At 38.1% G+C, this 13262-nt stretch overlaps 1 protein-coding gene across 13 annotated transcripts in view; it reads right to left on the reverse strand.

Moving 5' to 3' along the window:
- The window catches only part of NRXN3 (neurexin 3), a 1766916-nt gene that overhangs the window by 47175 nt on the left and 1706479 nt on the right, over positions 1-13262 (reverse strand). For 10 of the 13 annotated variants that reach the window (XM_088840264.1, XM_088840266.1, XM_088840265.1 and 7 more), the window contains one exon: positions 7865-7943. In XM_088840264.1, the coding sequence (XP_088696390.1) occupies positions 7865-7943 (79 nt within the window). Of the gene's footprint in view, positions 1-7855; positions 7944-13262 lie in introns of all 13 variants that reach the window. The other 3 variants (XM_088840267.1, XM_088840274.1, XM_088840272.1) reach the window with 1 other exon arrangement.

Raw genomic sequence — 13262 nt, forward strand, 5'->3', positions numbered from 1 at the left:
TTCTGACTCACTTGTCCTTTTTTCAATAAAATGTATGGTCATAAAGGGGAGAGTAAAGGCAAGTGGCCTGTGCAGATATAAGGAAAAATAAAAAGGAGAAAGGAAGAACATTAAAATAAAAAATATATATATAGTAGAAAGAAGAGGAAAACAAAGTACTTCATTCTTTTGTACACAACTTTCTTGGATTTCATTGGGGTTTGTTTTGTTTTGAGCATAAAGACTGGAGGGATACGCTGAAGAGGGAGAAATTCGAGATTAGGATGGCAAGAAAAGATTTTGTTGCCTTTGTTGATTTGTATATTTATATAGCTCTCAGTATTGAAAGAATAATGACTCATAAAAGTATAGCAATGAGTTAAAAATAGCCATAATGACCAAAATATTAAATATGAATCGAAACAAAATAAAGTAAATTGAACCACCAAAAATTCATGCGGCACAAGATGAGGTGAAACAACAGAAAACGTTCTTCAAATATATACAAAGTATATATCTATTTTTATATATACACAGGGATGTGCATATATGGATAGATATATCTGTATAATTTTTTCTCTCCACCCCTCCCAAAGATAACTGAATTATGGAATCATCATTATAATTATGATAAAGAAGAAAACAAAACCCTAAAAAAATTAACATGCTTTTTTGCCAAGTTAAAACAGTATCATGCATGTCTATGTTGGCGGATGTAAGAATGATGGTGTGAATTTCTGTGTAAACACATGGCTGATGGCAGGGGCTGTTGTTAATCTCTGTTTCCATTAGTCTAATACAACATACTGTGCCTACATATATAAGGAATGATAGGCACCTCATATTCAGTATACACACATACATAAATATATATATATGTACACACAGTATATGTACGGGGCTTATGGGAGAGAAAATAGAGAACACAAAGAATCAAAGAAAACCCATTAAAAATCTCTCTTTTTAAAACCCAATCCCTCTTTATTTAATCGCTTTCTCAGGGAGGGGGGACTTGCTTAATGATTGCATTAAGCTCACTCCTTATCAACTGCTTGCACTGGCATTTGAAATCAGGAAGTTCTCATGAGTCTGGCTTAGAGTTCTTTCAGCCTGTCCATCCTTTGCCTATTACCTAAGAAGTTCTAGGTAATACTGTATATGTTCAGTACTAATTTTTCAATCATAATGAGTCAGAGATTCTGTGCCCCCAACTTAAGGTGTAGAAGAAAGCTCTTTGGGGTTACGTGGTGCTGCGCAAGTTGACATGCTCTGTGGCTTTTCTCGCCTGACCTTGGGAGGGTGTGCCAAGTGCGGAATGCGAGAGCTCTGCTGCTGCTGATAACATTCCAGCACTTCCATTCACTGTCTCCACTGTTTCTCTTCTTCTTACCCCTCCCTTCCTTTTATCCTCGCAGTTTTGTATCTGACTTCCCTAATAGACTATGAACTCATGGAAAGAGTCTCCTCTTTTATTTTCCTGGGATCTGCTCTCGTGTCTCTACACAGTAGTCACTAAAGATTATCGCATAAATAAGTGATTCATTAAACTATCAAATGGAAAGTTACACGTTAATATTATTGATCCCTTTTCCTTTTCAACATCACCAAGAAATCTTGGGTAACAGAGATAAATAGAATTCTGTTTTCATTTGCATCGTTTTTGTGATTAGATTTATTTGTTTTGCTTATAAAATCTATGATGATAAATCCTGAACACATTTTATGAACACCATTCCTGCACTATCAAGTGCCTAATTGCCAATTAGTAGATTTTTCTATACTTATATTTTTATTATTGTTCTAATTTTCAAAGCATTTTACCATTAGGGATTTAAAGGCCACATTAGATTAAAGGCCATATGCTTAAAAATTAGATTGGGCTAGGATGGAGTTGGGTTATAAAAAAGTAATACAACTTATCTCTAAGTGAGTTAATGAATAAAGACAGAAACTACACCAGTAAATTAAGAACGCTATACACCCATGAATGTGCTCTATTTATTTACGAATCAGTGAAGAAAATTTAAAAATTGGCAGGACTTAGAATAGATCTACATATGTGAACAGTTGCTTGCTTTACATACATTGGACGTTACAGCTCTAATCTAATACATGTCCACAGTCCATAATGATTCATTAATGAAATTTACATCTATTTACATTCCTCTTTCCAAAGCTAAAGCATTTCTCAGATTTCTTCTATTCTACCTTTATTCAAAATATTTTTAAGCAGACCCTAAAATTCAAGGTGAATTCTGGACACTGTGATACTCAGACATTCCTATAACATTTAAAAATACAATTTTATTTATTTTTGGCTGTGCTGAGTCTTCGTTGCTGCACGGGCTTTTTCTCTAGCTGTAGCGTGCAGGCTTCTCATTGTGGTGGCGTCTCTTTTTTAGGAGCGTGGGCTCCAGGGCATGTGGGCTTCAGTGGTTGCAACACATGGGGTGAGTTACAGCTCCCGGGCTCTAGAGCACACTCTTAATAGCTGTGGTGCATGGGCTGAATCGCTCTACAACATGTGGGATCTTCCTGGATAATGGCTCGAATCTATGTCTCTTGCACTGGCAGGTGGATTATTTACCACTGAGCCACCAGGGAAGCTCAATGGCATTTTATTTAGGCATTTACTATTCTATTATACACTGAATAGCTACTTGACTGATGCTTTTTAAACATAATTCTATTTACCAATCATGAGTTTCCATATGGAAAAATCTAAAATTAAATAAAAATCAATTTCTTTGTAATAAAAATGTACAAGTTGATAACTCTTAGAGCTTGCTAGAGCCACTAATGACAAAATGCATTTCTGTAAACCTGAAGATTACCAACATCCTATTTAAGGTTGATAATCAGCACATTTATTATTTTTCCTCTATGAGTTCTGAAAAATAATGCTCTATTTCTTCCTATCCTTTATTAGAAAACTATTACTGTCTTAACACTTCAGTTGCACTTTCCGCAATGTCCCAGCAAATAAAAACTCAAAGGATTTGGTGAGCTTTTAACAATTCAGTGCCAGATTTTCATATTATAAATACTTTTTGGAAGTACCTCAAACTGATAAAGACTAAGAACCCAGTTCCACCTGGAGAACATGCTGCTGCTGCTGCTAATAGGAGTAAATTCTTGGTGTTTTACAAAATTTAAATTCCCCTATAATGGGCTGGATATTGAAGTGTGACGAACAAAGAGGAACAAAGCAGCAGTAACACCAAATGCAAAGGCGAGGACTGGAGTTGTGAGGGGTGAAAACACATTGAGAATCACTCTGGGAGCAGTTATTTTGTGATCCAGATCACTGCCACTGGCTTAAATGTCTCCCTCAATGCCACCATCATGGAAGCTGTTTAGCACAGTCCTACCGATGGATGAATGCGTTTCATCTTCACTTCCTGTTACTGTCTACCCGCTGGGGGAAGTGCTGGTCCCTTGAGATGTGATCAAAGGACATTTAAGATAAGTGGAGGCAAGAAACCTGGCTAATTGACAACTAGAAACATGTATCCTTGGATAATGGCTGGATGAATCAATATAGTTGTTAATTACTGCCATACCCACTGCTCAGGTGTAAAAGGCATTTCTTTTTATTTTTTTTTTCCCTCTGCTCTATATACCCTGCCCCCAGGATTTTTCCAATCTTAAGACCGTAAAACACAAAATTCAGACAATTGGTAGTTTTTAACTATGCAAAAGCCAATCTGACAATACATTCGTTTTGATGGTTTTTTATTTTTTTCCTAAAGATGGAGACACTAGGCATAGAAGTTGGGAGAGGGAGAGACAAGGAATGAAAAGTGAATTCTATCACTCTGAATTTTAGAATTCATTCCCATATTTTAGATCATGGAGGCAATCTTACTAAAGATCTTAATTTTTACTTGACTTCCACAATCACGAGAAAATTGTAGCTATTTGAATTCGTAGTTATTTGAATCCTCTCCAGCTTCTTTATTTTGTTGTTGTTGCTGTGTTGTTGATCACAAAGAGGTAATCAACAATGAAATATGCACTTACTACACAATTTAATATCAACAGACGTATAGTTGGGAGGAGAGGCATTTATATGCAAAGGCACAAATCTGAACTATTAAATACTTCTTTTGTAGGGGACACAATTAATGTTTACAAATTAGTAAAGATAAAATCCTGATCCTCAACTTAAGGTACTTAGATAGCTATTCTTCTGAATATTTTTATTGCTACAGATGGACTCATTATGATTTTATAGTTCACAATTTCAATTCTGGGTTCTCAAAGCAAATGTTAAGAAAATGCAATTTTCCCTGCAACTCACTATAAAATGGTCTAATTCTCAGCAAAAGAAGGGATGTGGTAGAGAATTGTTTTTGCTAAAGAAATGTGGATTTTGTTAGGGTGATACTTGTATGAAAGCATATATTTTAAATAATCCAACTGGTTTTATTTATTGTTTAAAGGGAGATGAAGTGAGAGATATGAAAAATCTCCAATTTTAATTTAAGGTCATGAGTTATTTTGAGAATCATATAAATTCAGTCAGCAAATACTAACTGAGCTTTCACTCTGTGCCTTGCTCTCGTGATTTAGCCTTTTTAAAAAACTCATTTACATATGTTCCAGCAAACATATACAGAGAAAATGTGAGATCTAATGGATTTATGAGGTTTCCAGATTCATCAGCCAAGCTAAAAAATGTAAGTGGTCCCTAAACATGATATGACTAAGCTACACCAAACCAGAGTGATCCCTAAATGCCAAAGTGGGTTGTCAGTATACAAATCATTTCCTTATATCTGGCTCAAAACTAGCAGCAATAAAGTCCATTTTGATTTAAATAAAATTAAATATGAAAAATCATTTCATTTAAAATTTGATGCCCATATGAAAATAAAAGTTGTTGAATATAACATATACTAGACTGCCCAAATTTATGAAAAGCAAGAGCATCTAATGGACCTAACTTAATCAGGAAAGAACTTGCAGAAGTGAAATGCCTTATAACTGAGAGAGCCTAGAAAATTATAAATTTGCTGACACAGTGAGAGAAGATAAAGTAACTTCAAGTATGATACAGGATTAGCCAAAGCTAGTGTATTTACAGTAAACATCAGGTCTAGAAGAGAATAAAATTTTAGAAACTGAGGTAGTGAATTAGAAGGTTCAAAACAAGAATTTGAATTGCAGTATTCGCATAGAATCTCAAGGCTAGCAATTTACTTCAAAGTTATGCAAAAGTAACCATTATCTACTGGTGTATGGGCAATGGAAGACTTCTCTTCAGGCAGTGCAAAATCCAGCCTTGGAAACAACTGGTTTGAATGTTTCTGATTTTTAATCTGCATTATTTCTGGAAAATCTGAAGGCTATAGAGATAGTTCTCATACAATGCAAAAAAGAACTTGATAGCTCTATGCATGTAATCTTCATCATATTAATCAGGCCCCCAAGGCAAAGCTTCTGCATCAACAGGAATATCTATCTCCTTCTTGCATTAAATATGCCTCTGACTTTTCCCCTGTGCATCTGAATCCCTTACCAGGAATACTTTATGGAGTTAAATTTAGAAAGAAAAAACATTCATTCTTCAACTGTGATCAGTTAAATAATCCTGGGCAAAGGGGATTTATACCAGTCTCTTAGCTGTTATGTTAACTCCTTTGGGATGGGCTCTCTGTCACCTGCTTTATTTACATATTCCTTCCCATGCTCCCTTGCAGAACACAATAGATTGTTTTAAAAATTGTTTTTATTCCACTACCTGCCCCATGTAATAATATCACTCAAGAAATGCTGGTATTGAATTTCTGTCCTCTGCTTTTGAATCAGATAAAACACCTGCATAGCCACTAAAAAAGCAAACGGACTTCGTCTGGGGCTTTTCAGGTTTTGGCCTGTTTATGTTCGATACCAAATGGTAACGTATACTCACAACCTGCAGATCTCATGAATCGGAGATCTAGAAAAGCCCTCTGTCTTCTGATGGATGTTGCTATGGAGATGTCTGTTGTGTGTACGTATGTGGGGGTGTGGAGGTAGTAGGGGAAGACAGGCGTGATGATTCAGAATGATCAAGTCTAGATTTTATAATCTAAAGATCTGATAAACATTGTTGCGTATATATAGATATCCCTGCTATGAAAGCAAGAAAACCAGATAGAGGGTGAATAGGGAATCAAATTAAAGTCTAAGTATCTTAAATCAGTTAATTTAACATACGTCTTGGAGATCATGCCATATTCATAGCTAAATTCTTATTATCTCACACATACCTGGCATACACCAGGGACCCTCAAAAAATATTTGTTGAACTGAATTCTGCGGGAGAGGTAGTTTAGATCGTAAAGCTCTATATTCTATTTTCCAACAGCTCATTTGTGAAAACCCTTAGAACAGGAAAGATTGAAATCTGGAGATGCACTGTATCCTGCCTGAGGGCTCAGAAATATTAAATGAATGAATGAAAATCTGTTCTGGTATGGATTGGATGCATCCTCCCTTTAGAGTTAAAACCTCACTTAATACCATATTATGACTCAAAGTTTGAAAAAAAAAAAATCTGACTAACCAGGTCACACTTACTTTCCTCCCACACAACTGAGCTTCCAAAGAAACAGAACACACTCCAGAAAGAAAAGGCCCTACATATCACTGCTTTGTCCCTATGCTAAGAACAGAAACCCAGAGAACTTCCTGGATCCAAAGCCACTTGCAAGACACCAACCAGTCAGGCTCTATAAAATCTGTAAATCATTTTAGGATAACAAATGGAAGATTTTACTTTTGTTATACTAATATTTTTTCATGAATCTTAAATTTCTCTAGAATTAACAAAAAAAAAAAACTGTTTAAGGACTCTCCTTTTCTTTAGGAGAATAAAAATAAAGTAACCCAAACAATCAACTAGAAAATTCTATTTATTTCTCTTAGCCTTTGAAGAAATAAGATCCTAACCCAACTCCAGCTTTGAAATGCTATTAAACATACACAGAAATTCGATGATATCTGTTCTCTATTATATATATAAATGTAAATTTTTAACTTATAGCAAGTCTCAAAACAGACGACTTGGGAAAGTTGATAGGAAATAATTAGGGACTGCAGTTGCCTGCTGGACATTATATCGTATATAGCTCACTATAAAGGAAGACCATAAAACATTGAAATGTATCTGGGTGCAAATGGGGAATACATTGAAGCTGCTAATTGCCAAAGTCCTCTCAACTTCAGCACAGTAGATACATTTTGAAGCATCACAGCTGTTGACATGGCATGGTTCTGTACTAATTTTGTATGTACTATGCTATACTGCTGCACAAATTCTCTAAACACACAATGAACAAAATTAGTATAAATATAATACCATGTTAACTGCTGTTGAAATCCCATGGAAAAAAATTTTTTTTTGGTTGTTTGGTGTTGGTTTTGTTTGTTTGCCACTGAAGAGTCAGAACAGCTCATGAGGATGAAATCACTTTTATGGCTCCACTTTGGCTTTATGTTTTGTTGGTTTTTTTACGTCAATCCAATATAGAAGTCTTCATGCCCTCACCCCCTGTCAGTTTCATAGCTGCCACTGGCTGCTATACATTTTCTGTTTCTTCTGGTGGTTAATCTGGGTGTCTAATTGCTCAATGTTATGTCCTACTGCGTTTTCTTTAGCTAGTCAAGAAACTGACTTTAAATTTCCCCAGGGTCTTATGGCTCCTTCCATGGGATTTGATGCTTTCGATTATACAGTGATATTTATATATGTATTTGGATACATATATAGATATAGGAAATACACACACTAACACACTATAATATATATAAAACACATGTATATTCACATATATGTATATATTGTTTTTTGCAAATGAAAAAATAAAGCAAGCAAAGCAAGACTGACCTAACCTACCTGTACTCGGCTCGCATTCAACGAAGTCTTCGTCATCGCTCGAACATTCAGCAGATGAAACAAGGTCATCTGATGTTGGCTGTGCATGTCAAAGAAAAAATAATGAGATGGGGAAGAGAGAGAGAGAGAGATAAGGAAACCAGTGAACAAAAGCACCAAAGACTTATCATCGTGTCCTGCCTCCATCATCATTACTGTCTCTTTTCTCAGAAGAGGGCATGCTGTAGGGTAGAGAATTTTAACTCCTGTGTAGCTGTGGATGGCTCTGGGTCCAGACACTCTGGGTGGGTCTCATGGAAAGCTGAGTAACCCAAGGTGGTTCCAGGAGGCTCAAGCCTATCCCGACCCTATAGATCACATTTGCAGCCTGAGTCTATCCTGACTTGAATTTCAATTTTGAGAATCAGAAGGGCAGGAGAAGGGCTATTGCAGATGGTGGCAATACAAGAGAGCAAGCCAGCACAGAAACGCTCGGCAGCTTGGAGAGAGTTTCCGTGCATATGGTATGCAGTCTCAAGTGTATGATTTGGTGGTCGTGAATCTATAGGCTGGCGTAATTAATGAACGCCGTGGAAGGCAGTCTGTTCGGGAATAGCATAATGACTTCTCTTGCCATCAGCGATTTCTTCATGTAATTGCCGCAATTAGCTGAATTAGTAATGTGAACCAGCAGACAGACACTACAAGACAGCCTGTGGACACAGGTAAGGCTGTATCTGAAGACAGCACAAAATTTCTGATTGGAACAGTAGTAATTCAATTTGAGACAATTTTTTTTTTTTTCCTATTGAATCCTGCAGAAATGCCCCAAAGATAGGGAATCTGCTGCTGCAAGAAATATAAAGGATTGTGGGCATGGTCAGTGAGAAGGGCTCTTGCTAGACAGTAAATAAGACTACTTTCTGTACCTGGTACATACTACATGCACGATAAATACTCTTTAAATCAACCAATCAATCATTAATCTACAGCTCTTGTCTAAAAACCAAACTTTTGTCCTACTTTGTGCACGAGTATTCAAAATACAGCAGTTGTTCAACAAATGCTCATTGCTTTCTACTTCCTGATGTTAATAGTATTAACTGACTTGCTAGTCTTATTATTCCCAAGGCACTGAAGTCTCAATCCATATTCCAGAGGAAAAGCAATTACAAGTCAGATGCTCTGCTAGACACATATACAGGCTTACTAGTTACAGTTATTACTAATTAATGAGACACAATTCTCACACTGATCCTTTGGGACAGGGATAATTATTATACTTTTAAAGAGAACTGAAGTTCAGAGAGGTTAAGTGAGTTGCTAAAAGACTCACAGCTAGTAAAACACATAGTGAAGATCTGAACACATACATCTTATTTAAAACCTGCATTGGTAGCTCCTGTAGGCTTCTTGCATCCCCTTCTGATAGGATGCTATGGAATGAACTGTGTCCTCTCCCAAATTCGTATATTAAAGTTCTAATCCCCTTGTACCTCAGAATGTGACTGGTATTTGGAGATGGGGTCTTTAAAGAGGCAATGAAGTTAAAAGGAGATCATTTGGGTAAGTAAATCCAACATGACTGCTCTCCTTACAAAAAGAAGAGATTCTCTCTCTCTCTCTCTCTCTCACACACACACACACACACACAGAGAGGGGAGACCACGGGAAGGCACAGGGTAAAGACAGCCATCTATAAACCAGGGGGAGAGACCTCAGAGGAAGGCTTGACTTCAGAATGCCAGCTTCTAGAGCCGTGAGAAAATAAATCCCTCTTGTTCAAGCCACTCTGTTGGAGAAGACTCTTGAGAGTCCCTTGGACTGCAAAGAGATCCAACCAGTCCATCCTAAAGGAGATCAGTCCTGGGTGTTCATTGGAAGGACTGATGTTGAAGCTGAAACTCCAATTCTTTGGCCACCTGATCCAAAGAGCTGACTCATTTGAAAAGACCCTGATGGTGGGAAGGATTGAGGGCAGGAGGAGAAGGGGACGACAGAGGATGAGATGGTTGGATGGCATCATTGACTCAACGGACATGGGTTTGGGTGGACTCCGGGAATTGGTGATGGACAGGGAGGCCTGGTGTGCTGCGGTTCATGGGGTTGCAAAGAGTCAGACATGACTGAGTGACTGAATCGAACTGAACTGTGGTCCTTTGTTATGGCAGCCCTAGAAAATGAATACCTATGACAACCCATATGCTTAGTGTTTCCAGACAATGTCCTTCTTGAAATAGACATAGGAGGCATAGAATTGCTGAACACAGCAAGCACAGTAGAAAAACTACATTAGGTAATTGATTTCGCTTATTTGACAGTGGAGAGAGGTGCCTTAAGCCATATTCTTGATCTTTATTCTACACTTGTCAAGGAGATACTTTAGCCCCTGTTCTCCTCCTTAAAGTTAATAGAAAAAGATTTTTCAAACATTCTATTTTTATTTTCAATTAGACACTAGTGACATGTGCATTTCACTTCCAGCATCTGATGCTGGCATTTGTATCCCGGAGTATCACTATTTGTGTTAGAGAGATCATAAGCTCACTCTTCTGGAGTTTCTGGCTGTGATAGGGCCAGTACAGGTCCATTTCCCATCATTTAGGGAAGGAAGGTGGTAAGAGAATAAATATTAACTGTGCAGATGCAAAGGTAAATATAGGGGAAAGGCCACAATCATTTCTTCTGGCAATCCTGATTCCAGCTTGTGATTCATCCAGCCTGGAATTTTGCATGATGTATCCTGCATATAAGTTAAAGAAGCAGGGTGACAATATACCATCTTGACAGACCTATTTACCAGTTTTGAACCAGATTGCCAGGAGGAATATCAACAACCTCAGACATGCAGATGATACCATTCTAATGGCAGAAAGCAAAGAGGAACTAAAGAGATTCTTGATAAGAATGAAAGTGAAAAAGCTGGTTTAAAACTCAACATTCAAAAAAAGAAGAACATGACATCTGGTCCCATTACTTCATGGCAAATAGAAGGGGAAAAAGTGGAAGCAGTGACAGATTTTATTTTCTTGGGCTCCAAATTCACTGTGGACAGTGACTGCAGTCGTGAAATTGAAAGACATTTGCTCCTTGGAAGAAAAGCTATGACAAACCTGCACAGTGTATTAAAAGGCAGAAACATCACTTTGCTGACAAAGTACAGTCACAGCTATGGTTTTTCCAGTAGTCATGTATGGATGTGAACTGGACTATAAAGAAGGTTGAGCTCCAGAGAACTGATGCTTTTGAACTGTGATGTTGGAGAAGGCTCATGAGAGTCCCTGGGACTGCAAGGAAATCAAACTAGTCAAGGCTAAAGGAAATCAACTCTGAATAGTCATTGGAAGGACTGATGCTAAAGCTGAAGCTCCAGTGCTTTGGCCATCTGATGCAAAGAGCCAACTCATTGGAAAAGACCCTGATGCTGGGAAAGATTAAAGGCAAAAGGAAAAGGGGATGACAGAGGATGAGATGGTTAGATAGCAAGCACAGACTCAATGGACATGAGTCTGAGCAAACTCTGGGAGACAGTGAAGGACAGGGAAGCCTGACGTGCTGCCGTCCACGGGGTCACAGAGTCAAACATGGCTGAGCGACTAAACAATGATAACACAATCACTGTTTGATAGTACTAAGGCATGCGTTTTCTATGCGGATGACACCACTCAGCAAGAATTGTTGTAGGCAAAAGGGGGAGGATCTTAAATATGGAAATGGCTTGTGACCTGACAAGGGCCCACAGTTCTTAAACAAATATACTGTATACCTGATATTAAAATTTTATGGAAAAGAGCACTTGAGGGGGAATGGTCTAAAAATCTCCTTAAGGTTGAGAATACATTTCTAACATGTAATCAACCGGAAATTAATTGTTGGTGACTTGATTATAAGGACCTTACAGAATGGCCCATATAGGGCTTGACTAGCTTTGGTCACTGGAAGTGAATGAAAGCTGCTGAGTTGATGAAAATCTAGCAAGCTCGCCCTAAGAATTGAAGGCCAGGTAATAAAGTTTAAAAAGGTCACTGAGCAAATGTATGAAAAGAATGCAAAAGCTTCAAGAGAAACCAAAAAGGTGTTAACACAGGGGAATCTTTAACATTGTAAAAACTATCTGAATTTTTAACAGCCAAAAATAAATGCAAAGTTGTTTTTTTGTTTTTGTTTGGTTTTTAAGATAAGTACTAGGTTCTGCAGTTGAAGACTATTTCCCACTTTCTTCTTAGCTTCCTCTTTAATATGGAAATGGCTTGTGACCTGCCAAGGGCCCACAGCACTTAAACAGGCCCACAGCCTCCTCCAACACTACAAAACTTCTCCCACTGTGGTTTGAGTGACACTGTCCCCAGCCCCTGCTCCCCTGCTCCGTCACTACCTCCATTTCTGCGCCCACAATGGGCCTTGACCCCCAGGGCAGGCCCCACACCTATGCTCACCCATATCCTCACTCTTGTTCCAGTGAAGAGAACTGGCCACGCCCCTCTCCCCAGAGATTGTTTTTTTTTAAATATGTACATGGATGAGAACAATGTTCCTCCCAGGCAACAGAAGCACATTTTGCCATAAGCTCCTATGCATGGTATCTAAGAACCAGAGACGGGCCGTGAAGAGTGGGCCTGGCTCTAGACAGTATAGTTGGCAAATCCCAGCTCCTAAACATACAGTCTGTGAGTTGGGAGAGCCAGTTACTTCCCCTCTTCAGGCCTCAATTACTTTCTCTAAACTGGGATGAACAGAGTCTTTTGTCATCACCTGGGCATGTGATTTAAAAGTCATGTTAAAAGTGAAACTCTGTTTCTGTCATATGGTACATGCTCAATAAACATTAAAACTAGCTAACTCAAACAACCAGTCAATCAACAAGAACATGGAAACTGGTCGCTACTCCTGATTTACACAGATTTGCTATCTGCCTTTGCACTCTCTCTTTACTGATTTATCCCCCATTAGAACTGCTCTTCCTTGTTGATAATTCTTGACCTCCACATAGTGATACAAACACCATTTCTGGTTGGATCAGCCATGAAGAGTGATAAAGAAAAATATACTCAAGAGCATGCCAAGAGAGCTTAAAAGTTTATTGGAAGATAAAATCAGTTTCCAAGGGTTGTAGGTCCAGACATTCCACAAGGGTCTTACATGAATTCAACCCCTTCCTTTCTGTCTCTCAAACTTCACCATCACCATTTATGGCCACAGCCACCGAAATTCCCAAAGCAATTACAGATATCTCAACCCCCTCCTTGTCCACTGTGGAAAACAATGTTTATCTGGAGAACCTGGCATTGGATACAGCCATGCCTGCCACAGAACACTGTGAAGTTTCAGAAATGCTTGCTCTGCCAGTGGCAGCAAGCTTTGATTTGCAAAAGGCAGGATTAAGATCACTATATCTAGGGATTTAAGGGAAAAAAAAAAA

This window comes from Moschus berezovskii, chromosome 9 (genome assembly GCF_049115385.1).
Source record: "Moschus berezovskii isolate FMDL1 chromosome 9, NW_MosBer_1.0, whole genome shotgun sequence".
Lineage (NCBI taxonomy): Eukaryota > Metazoa > Chordata > Mammalia > Artiodactyla > Moschidae > Moschus > Moschus berezovskii.